A 21,363-nucleotide genomic window follows, 5' to 3' on the forward strand; every position below is an offset into this window, starting at 1 on the left:
ATCTTGTAATGATGTGATTTTGCCGCGCTGTTTAGTTTACGCACAACATAGGAAAAATGGAATTTGATTAGGACATTGTTACTTATTTGAATAATGGCAAGAGCAAAGACCAAGTTTATCGAAGTCAGAATCTGCATTCTGCCACGTAGAATCATCTGGTCTTCCTTTGAACGTTGACTACCCTTATGTCTTCTAGACTTGGGTTGGTATCGCTATGTATCTCTTGGAGTCAAACCACTGTTCATTCATAGTTTTGTGTGTGTTTCTTTTTCATTTTTATTCTTTTGAAAAGTTGACATTATTTTAGTCTTATTTGAAAATAAGATATATATTGCAAAAACCATAAATCTGATTACTATACTCATATTGTTGAGGCTATAAATAGATATATATTATGTTATAGGAAGATTGATTAAGGAACTTGTCCGTTAGCTAATACCTCCAAGTAAAAAATTGCTTATTTGTTCCATGTTTTCTTTAAAGTTTCCATGATTCTTATGTGCGGGTCAAGTAATGCCGTATGTTATTGTTGACCACCGGGTCAACTTGTAGCATATTAGATTATTAGTAGATATATGATCATTTTTCACTTAGCACATTCATCGAACACTTGGTAGACGTTATTCAACTACGTAGCAATGGAGTACTTCAACAAAGCCAAATCCGTGAAGCTTCGGAGCCACCTCGGCAAGTACCTAATCGCAGACGAGGACGGCGAAGGCCTCTACCAGAGCAGAAAAAGCTCGGCGAAGAACGCAATATGGGAGGTGGAGTTAGTAGAAGGGAAGAGCCACAGCATTCGGCTCAAGAGCTGTCACGGTCTGTACCTGAAGGCAACGGACACAGCGTTCCTTCTAGGAATGACCGGAAACCGGGCGGTGCAGTCGGAGATGGACGCAGCAGGTTCGAGTTGGAAGTACGAGTGGGAGCCACGAAGGGAAGGGTTGAGTAACCACGTGAAGCTGAGGAGTTGGTGTGGGACCTACCTTAGGGGAAACGGTGGCACTCCGCCTTGGAGGAATTCAGTTACGCACGACGATCCTCATAGTTCCGCCACTCACTCTTGGATCTTGTGGACTGTGGAGGTTGTTGACAACATTATAGTTGGATCTTTTTCCAAAGAGAGATATGATGATGATGCGGTTGTTTCTGTGGCGGCGCTTTCTGATTCTTATGTAAGATCTCCGTCGTCGTTGCCGCTGTGTGAGGACCCCGCGGAGTTGCAGCTTACGGTACGTTAAGTTTTTATTGATTCTCTAATTTTTTATTTATTTAAATAAATAAACCGAATATTAACCATCTTTAATATTTTTAAAATATAAAAATACCTAATTCCGTAATTGTTTGACTGGTTAAAGGGATTGCATACAATGATACAAATGAAAGGTTTTCATACAAATGTGAATTAACGGCAATGCCTATAATTGTAATGCCTAGGATGACTTGTGCCATTTAAGTTTTTTTAAATATAATGATGGTAAAGAATCTGATTAATTAATAGATATTATCTTGTGATTGGATTTATTGTGGGTGAGTGGAGATGGGAAAATTAAACGTAGGGTTAAATGGTGATGAGAGCAGTGTCCGCCATGAAATAGCCAGAGTGTTTGGCCAATGCTGAGCCAAAACCTCTGCACAAATACAACGACAACGTCCAACACTGTGGAATATGGATTCTTTACGAGTTCTCAAATGCCCTATCTCCACTTTAACTATTTTTTTTTTAAATTACACTCAAATAAAATGTCGACAATCTTATTTCAGATAGGTGTTTTATTTTTCACACTCGTTTTATTTTAAAACATTTAAATAAATTTATATAAAAAGAAAAAGTCTAGGAGGCCAACAGTTTTATTGAATTTTGGTCAGCATATAACCAGCAGAGGAAGGTGAGCCATTGGATGAAATTTCACACCAATCTCACACCATCAAATCATCATTGATGGCTAGTTGATGGCTAACAATCATGAAAATTGCTGGCTCCCTAGCATTGCTCCAAAGTATAGGTAGACAATAAATTTAGTGAATAATATAATTATGTATTTTTTTTATTTATGATTTTCATAATTTTCGTTGTAGTGTGTTCTTTATTTTATTATATCAATTTTAAAATCTATTATTTTTATTATTTATAAAAATAATTGTTTACCTAATAAAACTATAAACTTATTCTTAATTTTATTTTCTAAAAATTCATTTCACCTTTTCCCCCAAACACTTTACAAGGCTGTAAATTACACAAGGTTTGTTTTCTATGAACACCTTCCAGTTTCAACTTAAGAAACGTCCAAATCAACTTCTATAACTTTCTAAATCCACGTGCCCAACTCCAAATCTTGCATACCAGTTAATTATTGAATACTTACTCTTACATGTCATCACTGAAATTCAGGATCAAAACATAGTTTTCTTAGGCATCGTAATTATAGGCATGGTAGAATACTAGAATGCCCAACGGTAGTTGTAGATATTATTTGAAACTAGAAATACACAAGTAGAAGAGTATGTTTAAATTGATTTACGAAGGATTATGTCATAAAATAATTTGGTCTAAGAAAAATTTAATATTTTATTTTATGTTCGGTAATCGGGTTCCGGACAGGTCGGGTATGCAAGTGAAGGGGCGAGGATGCCTTAGCTCGGGTCGCGCTGGTAGCGGGCTAGGCGAGCTGACGAGCACTTGAGCTGGTGAATGGACGAGGGGAGGTGCCACCTGCAAAGACACTCCGACGCCTAAGTCAGAAATCGTGCAAGCAGGGGGAGTGATGTGGAAAGCGACGTACCTCGGGGGAAGAGCCAATCTTCCCCTTATATACATGTCAGTAGCGGGCCCCAAGACGAGGACAGGCCCATATTTCCGAGGACGTTGTCCTGCAGCCGCGTGTGTGCCGTACAGGACGCGTGTCCGGGTCGGTTGGAGGGCACGTGACCGGGTCGGGTAGAGATCGGGTCGGACCGACCCGTGCGGTTTTTGGGCCAGGCCGTAACAGTGCCCCCACGCGCCAATGGTAGTCGTAGGAGCTACCAATGGCGTGTCGTCTCGCATTTCGTCTGGTCGGCTGCTCGCGGGAGGGATGTGCCTCCAACGCGCGTCTCTTGGTTGCTCAAAGCAACCGTTTTCATCGCTTCGTTTCCTGCGCCGAGCATTAAATGCTCATAATGGGGTGAAAAACCCCGTTTGAAAAGACCATTCTGCCCCCAGGTGTTTCGCGCTTTGGAGGTAGTTTTTAAACGATCGGTTTTGGTATTTCTACACTTTTCTCACACTCCCTATTCTTCCTTTCTTCCTCCTTGCTACAAGATTCCAAGGCGTTGCTGTGGTGCCTCCGTTCGTGTTCCTTGCACTTTCCCAGACTCGCAATCATCCTTTTTTCCATCAACTTAGGTAATTTTCGAATCATTCCTCTTTTTAGGCATTATTTTCGGTATGCTCGTTGCTTGGTTCTTTTGATGTTACTGCGTAGCCTTAGTTGCGAGTAGACGTGTTAGGGGGGAAAGTACCATTCTAGGGTAGGCTTTTTTTTCGTTCCTTTAGCCTTTTAGTCTTGTTTGCCTTTAGTCGGGAAGTCGTGGGGGGTGGTGTTTGTTTTCGGCCTGAGCAACCGATCTCTTAGACTAACTGGATGGTACCCCCATGTAGGTATGGCCCGCACGGTCTCCCGAGCATCCGTTAACCCTGCGGCTTACGACCAGTATGCTTGGGTCGTCTCAGATGTAAGGGATTCACCCAACCAAATGAGCGAAGAGGAGCTCACCGAGTTCCGACAAGCCGGGTATTTGTGTGGCGGGACTGACGAGGAGACCAATTATGACGCCTTCGTCCCGGCTGCTCACGAGCGGTTGTATGAAATCAACTTCCAACCCCGCCAGGTCGCCGACTGGATTTGGTTCTACAAGGCCATGTTCACTCAAGTCGGAGTTCGCATTCCGTTCTCAGCCTTTCAAATGGCGCTCTTAAACCGAATTTCTGTGTCACCGTCGCAGTTGCATCCGAACAGTTGGGCTTCGATCCGCTGTTTCGAGATGGTTTGTGAATATCTCGACCTGCCGGTGTCCGTAGATGTCTTCCTCTTTTTCTTCACCCTCACAAACCCTACCAAGCAGGGGAAACATAGGAAAGGGTTCATGTCCTTCCGGGCTGCTCAGGGTCGGAAGATTTTCGGCTTGTTCGAAGATTCTTACCATGGGTTTAAGGACAAGTATTTTAAGGTCCGTCCGGCCAAAGGTCGCCACCCCTTTTGGTTGTCTCTGGAGGGGGTACGGCTCATCCCGACTTATTGGAGCTTCGGGGCAGGAGCCAATAGTTTTATTAAGGTAGTTTATAAAAACATGTCGGCAGAAGATCAGCAGATTGCCGAGGTGCTAAACGCGGTTTTTGGGAAGAACCCAGTAAACCCCCACCTCCTCATGGGTGATCGAGATTCCGGTCGTAATTATATTTGTGAGAAGCTCTTTACTTTACGCTTTATCTTTTTCCTTTCTTGTCGATATTATGTGACGACTAACCGACCTTACTTGTTTTCCCGCAGTGGATATGTCGGCGTCCGTGACGGGTCTTCCCGACTTGTTTCAAACTTTTCTTGGTGGTGGCGACGATGAGGAGAGTGACGAGCAACCCGCCTCCAAGGGACCTGATGCTCCGGAGGACAAAGACGTTCCCGAGCAGAAGGCCGCAACCGATGGGATCGGTACCTCGACTCAAGGTGCCTCGGTTGAAGGTGGCAAGGCGGTCCGTGTTTCTCCTATCCGTGAGGTTGTCGGGACTGGGGGTTCAGTGCCCAATCCGGATGATGAGGAGGAGGTGGTGGAGGTCTCTAGCCTGAAGAGAAAGAGAAAGAAGACATCCACGGCGTCATCTAGTCCTGAGGGTGTCCTTACCGTCATGGAAAGGAATTTCGATGCCAGCAACTTCATAGATACCCAACTCATTCCTGGCACTGAGGAGTACTTCCATGAGTCTTCCCTTGCCGGGCAGGCGAGGTGGATGTACCGAACTCTTCTGCGGGGCGCCGTGATAGCCCGGAAGGCCGAGTTTGAGCTATCCGGGATGGAGTCTCTCCGTCGGAAGTTGGACTCCGCTGGGAAGGCCAACAATGATTTGAAAAGTGAAGTGGAAACTCTCCGGGAGCAGTTGACTCAAACTTCTGAGAAGTTGGATGCCGCCGAGAAGAAAGCTACCTCCGCCGAACAAAAGTTAACAGCTGCCGAGAAGAAACAAAAAGAGTCGGACGCGACGATTGAACGTCTGGTCGAGCGTGAGATGGCTCTGGAGAAACAGGTCGGCGAGGCGCAGAAGCGTACGGCCGAAGTCGAGAAGGAGAAGCAGGCCGTGGAGGCCGAACTGGCAACATGGAAGGCCAAGTACAAAGACGTCGTCAAACAGGGTAAAGGCGCGATTTTGGGTACCGAGGAAGCCCTGAAGGCTCAAATTAAAATTGTTGCCCCTGAGTTCGACACGTCGGCAATTGGCGTTTTTAAGATTATTAAGGATGGCCAGGTTGTTGATGTTCCGAAGAAATGAACTCTTTGTTTCATCGTTTTTGTTTAGCCGTTTTGTTTTGGCTTGTAGACGGTTGTTTTTAGCCGTTTTGGCTTACGAACAGTTTAATCTTAGCCGTTTTAATTTTGGCTTGTGAACAATGACTCTTTGGCCGCTTGCTCGTGTTGTCGCGATGACGTTTTTCTTACTTGTCCGATTGTGTTATCGTTTTTAGTAACCGTTTTTGGTTTATAGTTGTTTATATCGGCGGCCCGTGGGCTCTCGTGTAGTTGTTCGTTACAACGGTAGTTGATGACCTCCCGGGGTGATCAGTCCCGGGTTAGGTGTCGTTGCTAGTCACGACAAGATGATTTATCTGAAAAACGGAGGTAAAATAGAATGGAGAATTTGCACAAGTGTATCTTATTCGGTATCCACATAAAAGACTTGAAAGTTACTATGAAATTCAAATGGCAAATTAACTACTTAGCTAGATTAGCCGGCAGGTCGCTGCGTCCTCTAGGAGTAGAATCTTCTAAGGTTGTCCGCGTTCCATGTTCTCGGGACCTCCTTGCCATCGAGCCTTTCCAACTTAAAGGCCCCTTTTCCCATCACTTTCTTGATTCTATATGGGCCTTCCCAGTTGGCCGTTAGCTTGCCTTCTCCTGGGGTCGGCAGGCCGATATCATTTCGCCTCAGGACGACGTCGTTTGGCCCGAATTCCCTCTTGAGCACTTTGGTGTTGTAACGGAGCGCCACTCTTTGTTTTAGCGCCGTTTCTGTCAAGTGGGCCATTTCTCGGGCTTCCTCTATCAGGTCCTTTTCTACAGTTTCCTCTACTCCTTTTAAGAGCAATCGCGGGCTTGGTTCACCGATCTCCACGGGTATTACTGCATCCACCCCGTACGTTAGTCGGAAAGGGGTTTCCTTGGTGGAGGATTGCTCGGTTGTTCGATAAGACCAGAGGACCGATGCCAGCTCGTCGGCCCAAGCACCCTTTTTGTTGTCCAACCTCTTCTTTAGCCCTGAAAGGATAACCTTGTTGGCGGACTCCACTTGTCCGTTCGTCCGAGGGTGTTCTACCGAAGAGAACCTCTGCCTTATTCCTAGGCCGTTGAGAAATTCTGTGAACTTTTTGTCAGCAAATTGTGTGCCGTTGTCTGAGATGACGACTTCTGGTATCCCGAACCGTGTTATCACCTGCCTCCACATGAATTTTCTGCAATTGGCTGAGGATATGCTAGCCAATGGTTCGGCTTCTATCCATTTGGTATAGTAATCAATTGCCACTATGAGATATTTGACCTGCCCAGGGCCGACAGGGAAGGGCCCTAAGAGGTCGATTCCCCACTGAGCGAATGGCCGGGAGGTCGTCAGCAAGCTCAACTCGTTTGCCGGTGCCTTGGCAAAGTTGGCGTTCTGTTGGCACTTTATGCACTTTTTGACAAACTCTTTGGAATCTGCCATCATCGACGGCCAGTAGTACCCAGCTCGGATCAACTTCCTTGCTAGGGCTTTTCCTCCGATGTGGTGCCCACAGCAGCCCTCGTGGACTTCCCTGAGGACGTAGTCCGTTTGGTCGGGGTGTAGGCACTTCAGTAGGGGCTGGCTGAGCCCTTTTCTGAACAGCTGTCCTTGGATGACGGCGTATTTGGCCGCTTCTCTTCTTAATTTCACCGCCTCCTTTTCGTCACCAGGGACTTGGCCGTGTTCTAGGTAGTTGGTGATGGGGTCTAGCCATGAAGGACTTAGGGTTGTTATGTGTAGTGCAATTGCAGGTTCCTTTGTCATGCCTTGGATGAGAGACCGGTTTCCCTCCCCTGGCTTCGTGCTGGCTAATTTTGATAGGAGGTCTGCTCGTGTGTTCCTTTCTCTGGGTACATGCTGGACCGTGACCTCGTCGAACTTTTGGCTCAAGCTTTTGACCTTTTCCAAGTACTTCTGTAACAAGGGGTCCTTGGCTTGATAGCTGCCGTTTACTTGGGAAGTGACGACTTGGGAATCGTTGCATACTTCCAGCCTTTTTGCGCCGACCTCTGTTGCTAGGGTCAAGCCTCCTATGAGGGCTTCGTACTCTGCTTGGTTGTTCGAGATGGGGAACTCGAATCTGACCGATTGTTCGTATACGACCCCGTTTGGACTTTCTAGGATGATCCCGGCTCCTCCGAAGGTCTGGTTGGAGGCTCCGTCCACATGGAGCTTCCACCGTGTACCCATGTCCTCGCCTGGGTCTCCTGTTACTTCAACCAAAAAATCCGCCATTGCCTGCGCCTTGATGGCTTGCCGGGGCTCATACCGTATGTCATATTGAGAGAGTTCGATGGACCAAGTCATCATTCTTCCCGCCAGGTCGGGTTTTTGGAGAACTTGTCGGATCCCTTCTCGAGGAAGTTAGGAGTGCTAAGGCTAGCTTTTCCAACTTGCTATATCTTAACTCTGCTCCTTGTAGGGCCCTGCTTATGAAGTAGACTGGTTGTTGGGTCCTCCCGTCCTCCCGCACTAGTACTGCGGCCAGGGCTTCGCTTGTTATAGCGAGGTATAGGTACAGTGGTTCCCCGTCCCTTGGCTTCCCGAGAACGGGAGGTGCCGCTAGGATTTCCTTGAAGTGTTGAAAGGCTTCTTCGCACGCGGGTGTCCACTCAAACGCCATTCCTTTCTTCATGAGGTTGAAGAATGGCAGGGCGTTTGTCGCCGAGGCCCCGAGAAACCGGGAAAGTGATGTCAATCGCCCTGCCAACCTCTGGACGTCCTTGACACAGCCCGGGCTCTTCATCTGAAGTATTGCCTGGCATTTCTCCGGGTTGGCTTCTACCCCTCTCTGAGTTATCATAAATCCCAGGAACTTGCCGGCTTCCATGGCGAAGGCGCACTTGAGGGGGTTCAGCCTCATACCATGTTGACGGAGGGACGCAAACACACTTGCCAGGTCGTTTAGGAGGTCGTCAGGTCGTGTTGTTTTTGCCAGGATGTCGTCCACGTAAACTTCGACCGTTTTCCCTATGAGGTCGTGGAATATCCTGTTCATCAGCCTTTGATATGTCGCCCCTGCATTTTTCAAGCCAAACGGCATTACCTTGTAGCAGAAAGTTTCTCCTGGCGTTATGAACGCCGTTTTGTCTTCATCTGGTCGGTGCATCGGTATCTGATTGTAACCGGAGTAGGCGTCCATGAAACTCAGATACCGGTACCCCGCCGCAGCGTCGACGAGTGCATCTATATTGGGGAGGGGGAAGCAATCTTTGGGGCATGCTTTGTTAAGGTCAGAGTAGTCCACGCACATTCTCCATCTGCCATTGTGTTTTCTCACCAATACCACATTTGAGAGCCATGTCGAGTAGTCCACTTCTCGTATGAAGCCTGCTTCTAGGAGGCCGGCCGTTTGCTTGGCTACCTCCTCTGCTCTTTCCGCGACATCTTTCTCCTCCGTTGAGCCACTGGGCATGCTTCCGGCTTGACGGCTAGGTGGTGTGAGATGATTTGTGGATCAATGCCCGGCATGTCGGCTGGCGTCCATGCGAACAGGTCTTTGTTGGCCCTTACCATTTCAATCAAAGGCTCCTTCAACTCATGTGGGAGGTTCTTGTTGACGAATGTGAACTTTTTCCCTTCGTCACCGATGCTAAATTTCTCCAGGTCCCCTTCTGGTTCCGGCCTCGGGTTGTCCTCTACTCTGGCATCGAGGTCGGCTAGGAACACGCCAGATGCTTCCTTGGACTTCTTTCTGAGGGAAAGGCTGGCGTTGTCACAAGCGACCGCCGTCTCGAGGTCTCCTCTTATGGTCCCTATGGATCCATCATCGGTGACAAACTTCATAACCAGCAGCTTGGTATTGATTATGGCTTCAAAATCATTGATTGTTTTTCTTCCCAAGATGATGTTGTAGGCTGTGGAGTCTCGGAGGATTACGAACTCGGCCATCGCCGATCTCCGGCCTTGCACCTGTCCCACCGAGATTGGTAGGGAAATGACTCCGTCTGGTTTGATGAAGTGGTCGCCTAACCCGATAACCCCGTGCTGGTGTGTCGTCAGGTCGGCATCCTTCAGCCCCAGTGCGTCGAACACGTTGCGGAACATGATGTTTGAATCAGCTCCTGTGTCGACAAGGATCCGTTTGACGAGGCCGGTTCCCACTCTGGCCGTTATGACCATGGGAGGGTTTTCCGGGGCGTCGCTGAACCATTGGTCTTCTGGGCCAAAAGAAATGGACGGGGGTTTTTTGGTACTCTGCATTGGTGGAGATGAGATCGCCAGGACCTTGGCGTCTTTCTTGTGTGCCGATCGGGATTTTGGTGCGGCGTTCTTTGCCGTTACCACGTTTATCACGGTGAGGCCATGGTCCCCGCCTTCGGGTTCCTGCCGCCGCCTGGTCGAGCGCGTCTTGGCTTCCTCATCTTGATCGCGATAACGCCTTCTCGGCTCCCTGATGAGATGGGAGAACGCGGCTAGCTTTCCTTCCCTTATCGCCTGTTCTAGTGCATCCTTCAGGTCGAAACAGTCCTGTGTTTGATGGCCATACCCCTTGTGGTAATCACAGTAAAGGTTCTTGTTTCCTCCTGTTCGGTCCTTAAGTGCTCGGGGCTTCGGGAGGATTCCCTTCTCCGCTATCTGTTGGTAGACCTCCACGATGGGGAGAGTGAGAGGGGTGTAATTATTGAATTTCCCGACCCTGGGGAACGGTCGAGGTGCCCTGTTTGACGCCTCTTCCCTAGCTTTTTCCTTTGCTCTCTCTCCGTCGACGGGCTGCCGTGCTTGTCTGTAACCGGACTGCCGTTTATTTGCAGCCACGACTCGGCTGACTTCCTCGTCGTTTATATACTCCTTGGCCACTGTTTGGATTTCATGCATCGTCCAAACTGGTTTCGTGGTGAGGTGTTTTCGGAAGTTCTCGTTGAGGAGGCCGTTCGTTAGGCAAAGACTGGCCACCGAGTCGGTTAAGCCGTCAATTTCCAAGCATTCGTCGTTGAACCGATCCAAGTACTTCCTTGTCGATTCTCCTTGTCTCTGGGTTATCCCTAGAAGGTTGATGGGGTGCTTAGCCTTCGCGATCCGCGTTGTAAATTGGGCCAGGAATGCACGACTGATGTCTGAAAAACTGTAGATGGAACTTTGCGGGAGGCCGTTAAACCATCTGATCGCTGGCCCTGCTAGTGTTACCGGGAAGGCGCGGCATCTCACTTCGTCCCCTACTCCCTCTAGATTCATCCTGGCCTCAAAGGCCGTGAGGTGTTCCAGAGGGTCTTGAGTTCCGTCGTATCTCATGTCCGTTGGTTTGTCGAAGTGTTTCGGCAACCGGACCTCGAGGATAGATCGGTGGAAGGGTGTGACGCCCATTATCACGGGTTGTCGTGTTCTCCCAGTTCTCCCTTCTCCGTCTTCACGACCTCTTGCTGCTCGGCGGGATTGCCTGCCACGAGAGTAGATGACTGTGTCATTCCGTCTTCTCGGAATGGGTGACTCCTCCCGCGTGCTCTCTGCTTCCGTCCTGGATGCGGATACGCGCCGCGGGCGGCTTTGGTGAGAGTCTTCCTCGTCTTCCCCGGGAGACGGGGTATAGCTCGGATCGGTGAACTGTCCATCTCGCTCCTGGTCGGCCAGCTGTCGTTCCAGGTTCTGGACTCTGTGGCGGAGCTCCTGCATTATTATGGCGCTATCGCCGCCCGTTCCCCCGAATGGTCGGGTTCTCGTGTGTCGTTGGGGGGATCTCCGCCCTCCCCTTTGCGAGGCGACGGAGGCTGCCCCCTCCACTCCGGCTGCTCGAGCTCGGTCGCCGGGACCTGGCGCGACTTCCATTCAGGCAAAGGGATCCCCACAGACGGCGCCAATGTTCGGTAATCGGGTTCCGGACAGGTCGGGTATGCAAGTGAAGGGGCGAGGATGCCTTAGCTCGGGTCGCGCTGGTAGCGGGCTAGGCGAGCTGACGAGCACTTGAGCTGGTGAATGGACGAGGGGGGGTGCCACCTGCAAAGACACTCCGACGCCTAAGTCAGAAATCGTGCAAGCAGGGGGAGTGATGTGGAAAGCGACGTACCTCGGGGGAAGAGCCAATCTTCCCCTTATATACATGTCAGTAGCGGGCCCCAAGACGAGGACAGGCCCATATTTCCGAGGACGTTGTCCTGCAGCCGCGTGTGTGCCGTACAGGACGCGTGTCCGGGTCGGTTGGAGGGCACGTGACCGGGTCGGGTAGAGATCGGGTCGGACCGACCCGTGCGGTTTTTGGGCCAGGCCGTAACATTTTATTTTATTTTTTTACCAAAGATAAGAGACTCGAATCTGCAACTTCTTAATTCATCTTTAAAGAATATTAATATAATTAAATTATATTTTATACTTTTCTGTTAACGTATCATAACTAAATGTCACATGAATTTTGAAGATGAGTCCTAAATAGAAATAGTTGGTTTGAACTGTGAAGCACGAAGCAGCAGCGTAGGGTGGTGGTGCACGTGATTGGCTCATGTGGTTCCTGAAGGGAATAGCACTTTCACTTTGGCCACCTAATGGCCGCGTCCACCGCCACCAGCTAACAACCGCGTTCTGCTTTGTGCTTGCTGGCTCCCCCTTACAGCACACAATGTTGAATAAATCATCTCCTACACTTTCGAAATCACAGGGTTTAATCATTTATTTTTATTTAGTTCTATACTAAATGGCCAATTACTTAAAAGGATTTAATTAATTTAGGGTTTTAAGAATAAATTTTAAAAATAATAATAAAATTATTTAAATATATTTAATATACTAAAAATATTTAAAAAATAAAATTTTATAATAATTTTTGTAAAATATTTTTTTAAAAAATATTCAATTTATATCTTTAAAATAAAATTCTTATCTAAAATCTAATCCATCAATTATAAAAGTGAAGTGAAAATTCAGATATAATTAACTTCACATGATATTGATAATTAAAAATTATTAAATAAAAATTTAATCAAATTAATTAAATTATCAAATTCACATGAAATCTATTCTATATGAATTTTTACCTAAAAAATAAACACCGATAACTTAACCGTATACAAAACGTTTACCAGATCAGGAAATAAATATAAATAATAAATAAGCAAAATGGTAAGCAAGAAAAGTAGTCGCCTTTCTTCTCTCTCTTTCTTCTTCTCTTCCACAGTATAAGAGACGAAGTCCAAATATCACTTCTCAAAATCAATCAAAGCTCCCCCACTTTCCATTCATCTCTCTCTCTCTCTTCCTTCGCCATGGACTTCTTCCACCGCGCCAAGGTGGTGCGCTTCCGCAGCCACCACGACAAGTACCTCACCGCCGACGACGATGAAGAATCCGTCGTCCAAGACCGCAACGGCGCCACCAAGAGCGCCAAATGGCTCGTCGAAATAGTTCCCGAATACGACAACATCGTACGCCTCAAAAGCTGCTACAACAAGTACCTCACGGCATCAAACCAGCCCTTCCTTCTCGGCGTCACCGGCCGGAAGGTCCTCCAAACCCACCCCTCAAGACTTGACTCCTCCGTCGAATGGGAACCCATCAGAGACGGCGCCCAGGTCAAGCTCAAGACCCGTTACGGCAACTTCTTGCGGGCCAACGGTGGCTTGCCGCCGTGGAGGAACTCCGTTACACATGATATTCCGCATCGGACTTCCACTCAGGATTGGGTCTTGTGGGATGTTGATGTGTTGGAGATTCATGTTGATTATGTTCCTCCGCCTCCTCCTCCTACTCACTCTGATTCCCTCAATTTTGAATCGTCTACTCCTTCTGCTGTTGATGTCAAATCTGCTCAATTTTCTAGGCAGGAGGTATGCTTTTGGGGAAAAGTTTTGAAATTTTCATCTCTGCTGCCTTTGATTCTTTGTTGACTTTATTTCCTTAATTTCTTGATAGTACTTTTAGCTCTCAAAATAATGCTTATTTTGACTAAATTGGTGTAGTGTGTCTGGATAGTTACATTGATTTATGAATGAACCTATTAATATGGAATGGAGGGAGTGCTGTAATTAGCTTGGTTAATTGTTTATGATATAGCTAGATTAGATACATGAAATTGGTCGTTGGATGTTTGTTTGTGCGGTTAAAATTAAATTACTGTAGTTCCTAGAAATATATATTGGCCTTTGACTATCATTTAAGGACTAATTCTGACTGTGATTTCATACTGGACAAGCATGATTTTTCGTAGAGGGAAACATAATACTTTTATTATGGTAAGGTTCTGCGGTTTTTTTATGATGATTTTGTCTTGATTTGTTTGCTGGCAGTCGTCGGATTCATATGTGGGTTCACCGCCGAAGATGGAGGGGAGAACTATATACTACCATGTTGCCGAGGATGATGGGGAAGTGGACGATGAGAATGTGCAGGGGTATTCTCTGATCTTCAAAGGGAACGGGGTGGAAGAATTGACAAAGAAGTTTGAGGAGGAGACAGGGTTAGAGGGAGTTATTGTGTGCAGTCGGAGTCCTTTGAATGGGAAGCTTTATCCTCTTCGATTGCAGCTTCCTCCAAACAATGTGATGATGCAGGTTGTTTTGGTTCTTCAATCGTCAAAAGGTGAGTTTTCAGAGTTCTTCTTAGTTCTTATGGATGCTGAGCTGCTAGTAGTCACATGCATCAGAGTATTTTCATGAAGTTGTCATAGATTATCAATTGAAATCAGATTGAACTGATATTATACGAAGTTGAGAAAGGATAATTTGGTGTTGAGAATTGGATTGAACTACAAGTGTGGAATTCTACAATAGCTAGTCTCTAGTTGATGTAGGACTAAACTACATAAGTCTACCACTTGAAAAATTAGGGATCATTTGAATTACATAATTATTAACTCCCTTGGAATATAAATCTTGTAGGATCCTTAACATCAAGCCTTTTAAGACATTGGTCAGACTTATATGCATTGCTTTGCTTCCTTCTTTATAGAAAAATCAAGTGGAGGACTTGATTGATGGTCATATTTGTTTTCAAGGTGAAATGCTGCATTGTTATAATAGAAGTAGTTTAAAATAATTGTTAATGCTATTTTGGCTTAATTAGTCAAATTTCATAAAAATGTTATGCAACAAATAATTAGCCATTTAGAGTGACTTTTAATAGTTAAGAAATAAGGATGTGGCATCACTACCTTTCACACATCTCGCTAATCTTACATCGTATAAATAAATAAATAAAAATAAAATATACTCCTTCCAATGCATAATATTTGTCACTATTAGCCAATGTTTACCGAAACAGTTTATTTACAATTACTTTGTTTTTTCATGTCTTATTGTACTTTGTTTATATAAAATGATTTGATATTTGCGCATTATACTTCAATTATTTCCCTAACTTTTATTTTTCTATTATGCCATTCCAGTTGCAAAAGACTTTGAGGCACAAGGTTTACTTTGAGTAGCGAGATTTGTGGAGTCTTGAATCAATTACATTAATGCAAGGGCTATGTACATAGAGATCCAAGCGGGTTCAAATATCAATTATACATGTGAAAGCATTTAAGATGTTGCACTACTACACCATCTTCATTGCGTTGAAAAAGCACAATTCATTAAGGTCTTACCAAACCTTCAATGGAGGTGCCCTAAATTTTGCATTGGCTAGGATCATATCAGCATATTGTCCCCTTCTTCTGGTAGTAGTTGTTTTTAGGCTTCCTATGTATTTGAGCTATAGTTATAAGTATAACTTAGTCAATTCTTCATGTGCACTACTATTGTTTCATTTATTTCATTTCATTTGTATTGTGGTAAATTTTCTTTGACTATGCTATTCTTAGGTGTAAGTGTATGCCTTTGTATAGATTTTTTTTTATTTATTTATTACAATACTTATAAACAGGCTTATTTTTCTAATAGAAAAGGTTCTGTTTATGTATGTCTTATTGGGTGAGATTCTAATTCACAAATGACAGAACAAAACAAAACAGAGAGATGCAAACTAAATTTATCAATGAGCGTCAAGCATTATGACAAAGACCAAAAGTTTCATGTGCATTATATATATAATTCAATTCTCTGGTACAATCTTTTATCAAACCAATTTATGTTACTGTTCGTCCGTTGAATTTGTGTCAATGGAATGCATGTGGCCGGCAGTTTCACTGGTATTAACTAGCTGGCTATTATTAGTTGAACCAAATCATTCATCATTCGTGTCGCTCTCAATATCCAGAGAGATATATGATTATAATAATTGCTGTGAAGATAGGATTTTCTATTGTCACATGAAATTTTAAGAAATCCATAACATCAAACCCGGGCCAATAAAATTTTTTAACGATATATTAGTTCACCATAGATTTTTCATTTATATATGATTGTGCATATTTTTCGTCACCAATAATCCTTACAAGAACAGTTTCCCTCTTTAAAATGATGGAACCGTGCACGATCTCTCACAATTATCTCTACATTATAAATTCTTGATAGTAATTTTGTAACACCGTGACAATCATTACACACCCTAAGATTCTTAAACACTCTTATTGGCATGCCTGGTCTTGACCTTAGCAATCCAAAAGCTATAGCTAATCTCTCACTATGCAACCTCATAGTATTCTTTTTTCCCTCATTAACCTCATCAACTAAAGGTGCACCTGAATAATCAGGTACATACCCGGTTGCTTCTAGCTTCTCCTCAATTTCACTCATAAACTTGTATATATCTTCACTTTGAGGATGACTCGTGTCCCCAGCAAAAAATTCATGAGTGACACCATCAATCTCTACCAAACTACAACCAGGTTCTTTATTCACACCCTTATCAGTCATTAGTTTTCTAAGCAATCCAACATCATTCCACATGCTAGCTGAAGCATAGATTCTTGACAATAGCACATAAGCACCACTACTATATGTAGTACTTCCCTCTGACTCAAACACTTTCTTGGCCAATTCTTCACTTAGCTCAAGACTTGCATGTTGCTTGCAACAAGCATCCAACAGACTCCTCCAGATCACGTCATCCGGTTTCATAGGCATTTCTGAAACCAAGTTCATAGCCTCTTCGATCCGTCCGGCTCGAGCGAAAAGATCTACGAGGCATCCATAATGCTCTAATCTTGGCTCAATTTTGTACTCCCTCGTCATTATGTCAAAAGACATAAGCCCTTCATTAACCATGCCCCTGTGATTACATGCACTCAAGACACCAACAAAAGTGATTGAATTCGGCACGAGTCCCTTTACCTTCACCATTCTTGCATAGTAGTCCAACGCCTCCTCAGCCATGCCATGCATGGCAAGCCCCAAAATCATTGAATTCCATGAATTCACGTCTCTATAAGGCATGCTTTCAAAGACTTGTCTTGCAAATTCCACTGAGCCACACTTGCAATACATATCCACCAAGCTAGTGTTAACCAAAACATCATCAATCATGTTCTTGTCACTCCTTTTCAAGACATAAGCATGAGCCCACAAACCCAAAGACAAAGCACCCAATCCAGCACAGGAACTAATCACACTTTGCATGGTGTAACCGTCAGGATAATGAATCCTCTGCATCTCACAGAACATTCTCAATGCAGTGTCATACTCACCAGCACTTGCATAAGAGTCAATCATGATGTTCCATGAAACCTCACTTCTTTCGGACATTTTCTCGAACACCTTGTGTGCCAAGTCTAGAAACCCACAAGTTGCATAAAAATGAATCAAACTGTTACAAATATGAGTATCCAATTCAAACCCAAGTTTCAATACATGAGCATGCACCTGTTTCCCTTCAGAAAGAGAGAACAAGTAAGCACATGCCTTTAATACAAAAGGGTATGTGTAATTATCAGGAATAACCGCTGCACTTTGTTGTTCTCGTTCCATCATTAACATTGCTTTGTAAAGTTCCATGGACTTGTGTTTTTGGTCTGCGGTTCTAGCATAGGCTCTTATGAGTGTGTTCCACATGAAGGAATTGGGATTCTGAAAGTGATGAAAAATTCGAGTGGCGTATCGAAGATCAAGCAGAGAAGAATGGTGAAGGATTCTGCTGTGTAGAAGGAGGGCTTGTGGATGATGGTTGGTGTGAATGGTACGTAGAAGTTGAGCATGGATTTGCTTCAAGTGAGAGATATCAACAATGGAGTGGTTGAGGAAGTGGAAGAGGCGCGTGTGGCTGTTATGGATAAAGGGTTGGCCATTGTTGTTGGTGGAGAAAAGCAATGGAGTTTGAGTTGTTGCCATGCCCAATGCTATTCATTTCTCTCTCCTACTTATTATCAACAAGAAGATAAGGTGGAACCATGTTACCAAATTAAACATCTTATTATTCATTATTTTCTATATAAAAAAATATATAAGTAACTATACTTTAACAATTAAAAAATATCAAATTCGATTATAATTTTATATCAACAATAGAAAGCTTTTAGCTTAAATATTTAGTGTATCTCCCTAATAATTTAAATATTTAATTCAGTTTTGATTCTTTATATAGCTCTAAATTAAGTTATTATAATACGTAGTCATATATTTATTATTAAAATTTACGCCTACAAAAAATAATTATTAAATTAGTTATTATTTGTATATAAATATGATAGAAATTTATATGCAATTTGTCTTAATTAAAAATTATTAGATAATAATTTAGTTAAACTTATCAAATTATCTAACCGTTTTTAATTATCAATTTTACATGAAAATAATTTCACATAAATATTTATCTATGAATATATATGTATTGTTTAAGGGTAAAAACTTAAATGCAATCAATTAAGAGCCATTAAATAATTTAATTGGTTTTCATACCAAAAAAATAATTTAACTGATTTAAGTAAATGTGTATTTTATAGTTTAAGATAGGAATAAGTACTGTTTTGATTCCTAAAATTTAAAGTTAAAATCAAATTTATCCCTAATCTTATTTTGGATTTAAAAGCATCCCCAACATTTCATTTGGTATTAAGATCGTTCTTTCAATTTTTTGGACAAAAATACCCTTCCCTAACCCCACCGTTAACCACCATCACCACCTTTATTACCACTAATTATTCGTCTTCTCATATCTATTCATTCTAATCCATCAACAACAGCAACACAACAAAAATTCATCATTAACAATATAACATTGAAATTTAAAAATTCATCATCAACAACATATTCAAATTCAAAAATAATATCAACAATCTCATTTATTTTAAAGAGATTGAGAAGAGAATAAGACTGCCGTGAAGAGAGGAGAAGCAAAAGAACGAGAGAGCGAGAAGGAGAAAGTTCAAAATCGTAGCCACCACCATCGAAACTGCCGCCACTGTTGCTCTTGGAAATTGCCACTGGAAAAGAAAATAAAGGAGATTTGAAACCAAAGAAGTCCTTGCAAACGCTAACAGAGAAGCAGAAAAGCTCAGCCTCATTGTTCACCACCGTTTCCAACGCTTCAAAATTTTTTATTTTAAATGCAACATCAAATCCTTCAAATCCTACAACAATAACAAAGCATTCAAATTTAAAAAAAAAAAAGAATGAAAAACTTAATCAATTACAGAAAAGAGACAAACGAAATTTAGAGTAAAGTAGAGATAGCAAGGTAACCAGTTTGCTCCACCACTACTGTCGTCGGAAAAGGTTGTTGACAGCCAACAAGGTAAATGGTGATGGCGTGAAAGATTACCATGTGTTCATAACATACAGCGGAAGAAAAGAAAGTAATCCTAATGATCTATTTTGTGCTTAAACTTTATTCCAATAATAAATATATAGTAGATCAGATCTAAATACCTGAGTACACTAGTAAAAATCTTTTTCTCCTTCGATGATACGAAAGCGCTATGCATATCCACACCGAAACCAACATTTGCTGTCAACTCCTTGACCAATGAAAGTCTAATCTAAATTGAGAAATCTCTTGCAACTCTTTGCATGCCATAAAATTATTCTCCAAGAATCAAGCTCACATACGTTTATGTGTGTAGAGGTAAAGGAATAAAACTCTTGTTATTCTCGTCTTTTTCACTTTCCTCTACTCTTGGCGTATATATCTATAGTATGAGATTTGTTACTGATTTTAAATTTGAATCTCAATTCAAATTTAAATTATATCTTAAAATTCTAAATCTGAATCCTTCAAATTTATGAATCATATCATAACTCAATTTAAAACAGAATCAGATAGGATCTCATCCAAATTTAGAAATAGAATAACTAATTATTCTCAAATCTCGTTTAATATTCTCAATTATCATACTATTATTATATTCTTGGTGCTAGCAAAGAATATAATAATATTCCATTTGAATTGATATAATTATTTATTTGATCAAATCAAAATAATAATTAAATAATTATTCTATAGCAAAGGTTAGAACACTCGTTAGTGTGTGACCTCGTAGGTTCAATACTAAGCATGTAGTAAATTAGTCATATTAAATTTACTAATTGAGGTTGGCGTCTAGTAATACTCCATAATGACCCGATAGTATAAAGTAATATATTTTTACTAAGAACCTTAGAAGAACAAAGTATAATTCCTTCCATATTTCCAGCTCTTGGTTAACCCTTATAGTATGGTTTAATTGTCAAACTCTAACTTGTTACCATTATTATAATGAACTGTGAATGACCTGAAAAATTCATTTCTTCATTCATTCAATCCCCTTTGCCAATGTTTTATTCATCTCAGTCATTATAATCATAGAGCTCAAACTCTTTACCGAGAGTTGACGGATTTCTTATTGACTAATCATTAATTCTACAAGTATTTAAACTATACCCAATATCCATTCAACTAGCACCCCAGAGTATTAGGTGTCCAGAATCAAAGTATAATAAATACATTGTTAATTACTATGACAGTCGCAGGTCAAAGGAAACTCTATTACTATGTTCATCTTGAAAATATCCTATTGACAAAAATACGGTAATTATAACCATTAGAAATTCTCAAAGTGAGTCAGTTCAATGGTCATATCTGTAACACTCTACCACGCTAAGCTTTACGCTTAAGCCGTAAAACAAAGGTGGTGTGGTATTACGACCTCTAAAATAAAATAAGTACATATAATAGCAGAAGAATTATAATATGCTAGGAGCCGTGAAGAAAAGAGGAAACAAAATCGCAAAATAAAAGCGCAACACTCAAGGAACGGGTTAACCTGCGTGCTAAGGAAACCATGACTATTAAACATATGATAACAGAAGTAGGAATAGAGTGCCAAAGATACAAAATAACAAGCTCCTAACTCAGCCTGCGAAGTCAAGACTGGCCGGAGAATATTTACATATATATACATACATATCCAGAACCCAAAAGTACATATACACAATCCTGCCTCTCCATAAACCTCTAGGAGGATCAAAAGAACAAGTTATGCGGAGAGAAAACCAAGTATATATATACACATCATAGCATAACAAAATAACCCTGTAACCACTCCGCTTCAAGGGTCCAGACGCCTAACGAGATGCCTCTCGACCTGCATCTGAAAAACAACAACATAGTATGGAATGAGAACCAGAGGTTCTTAGTATGGTAAAGGTGCCACACACATAATATATAAGGTCCTGGGAATGCCAGAGGCAATCCTAGAACGCCGACACTCAAATTATAGAGCTTAAAGTATTAAATAGAAGCTATAAAAGGTGGTTTACTAAGGATATTTAAACCTAACTTAACTTAACCTTAAATATAAATCCCACTCTGCCATTCCTCCTTACCTCCAACTCCATCATGCATTTTCACAGACAAGTAAACAAACAAAGGCAAGCACAAGAAGGTTACAAGTGCTACAGATAACAAATATACATTTAACATGGCAAGTACATTTAGGCACACCCAGTTAATACACAAGCAAGTAGTTCAAGTAATATGCATATGATGCATGCCTGTCCTATGGCTGATGAGGCTCATCTGTCGGTTATCCAGCCAACCCGACAAGTCTGAATTGTACTTAGACTGTCCCCCGACGTGCATCC

General features: G+C 42.7%; 3 protein-coding genes across 4 annotated transcripts; 2 read left to right on the forward strand and 1 right to left on the reverse strand.

Annotated features, from left to right (window-relative positions):
• The first annotated feature begins 384 nt into the window (after positions 1-384).
• On the forward strand, positions 385-15,216 carry LOC130966499 (uncharacterized). 2 transcript variants are annotated; one of them, XM_057891309.1, is made up of 3 exons: positions 385-1,232; positions 13,717-14,008; positions 14,814-15,216. In XM_057891309.1, exons 1-3 carry the CDS (start codon positions 639-641, stop codon positions 14,846-14,848), a joined length of 921 nt encoding a protein of 306 aa, XP_057747292.1. In that variant the 5' UTR covers positions 385-638; the 3' UTR covers positions 14,849-15,216. The 2 variants fall into 2 exon arrangements, with proteins under 2 accessions (XP_057747292.1, XP_057747293.1); XM_057891310.1 differs by lacking the exon at positions 385-1,232 and adding an exon at positions 12,464-13,257.
• Positions 2,626-12,223, forward strand: LOC130966498 (uncharacterized). The gene is made up of 2 exons (XM_057891307.1): positions 2,626-4,441; positions 4,530-12,223. The coding sequence occupies exons 1-2, from the start codon at positions 3,643-3,645 to the stop codon at positions 5,519-5,521; spliced, it is 1,791 nt and encodes a 596-aa protein (XP_057747290.1). The 5' UTR covers positions 2,626-3,642; the 3' UTR covers positions 5,522-12,223.
• A 498-nt stretch (positions 15,217-15,714) lies between the features above and the next one.
• On the reverse strand, positions 15,715-17,646 carry LOC130966497 (pentatricopeptide repeat-containing protein At1g59720, chloroplastic/mitochondrial-like). The gene has a single exon (XM_057891306.1). It carries the CDS (start codon positions 17,632-17,634, stop codon positions 15,787-15,789), a length of 1,848 nt encoding a protein of 615 aa, XP_057747289.1. The 5' UTR covers positions 17,635-17,646; the 3' UTR covers positions 15,715-15,786.
• Positions 17,647-21,363: the final 3,717 nt, after the last annotated feature.

This window comes from Arachis stenosperma, chromosome 3 (assembly GCF_014773155.1).
Source record: "Arachis stenosperma cultivar V10309 chromosome 3, arast.V10309.gnm1.PFL2, whole genome shotgun sequence".
Lineage (NCBI taxonomy): Eukaryota > Viridiplantae > Streptophyta > Magnoliopsida > Fabales > Fabaceae > Arachis > Arachis stenosperma.

Bases quoted from the DNA above. Each gene is read 5' to 3' on its own strand.
- LOC130966498 (XM_057891307.1), top strand. From the start codon at position 3,643: ATGGCCCGCACGGTCTCCCGAGCATCCGTTAACCCTGCGGCTTACGAC. The intron at 4,442-4,529 runs GTGAGAAGCTCT...GTTTTCCCGCAG, and splicing joins TTCCGGTCGTAATTATATTT to TGGATATGTCGGCGTCCGTG.
- LOC130966497 (XM_057891306.1), bottom strand. From the start codon at position 17,634: ATGGCAACAACTCAAACTCCATTGCTTTTCTCCACCAACAACAATGGC.
- LOC130966499 (XM_057891309.1), top strand. From the start codon at position 639: ATGGAGTACTTCAACAAAGCCAAATCCGTGAAGCTTCGGAGCCACCTC. The intron at 1,233-13,716 runs GTACGTTAAGTT...GTTTGCTGGCAG, and splicing joins CCGCGGAGTTGCAGCTTACG to TCGTCGGATTCATATGTGGG. The intron at 14,009-14,813 runs GTGAGTTTTCAG...ATGCCATTCCAG, and splicing joins GGTTCTTCAATCGTCAAAAG to TTGCAAAAGACTTTGAGGCA.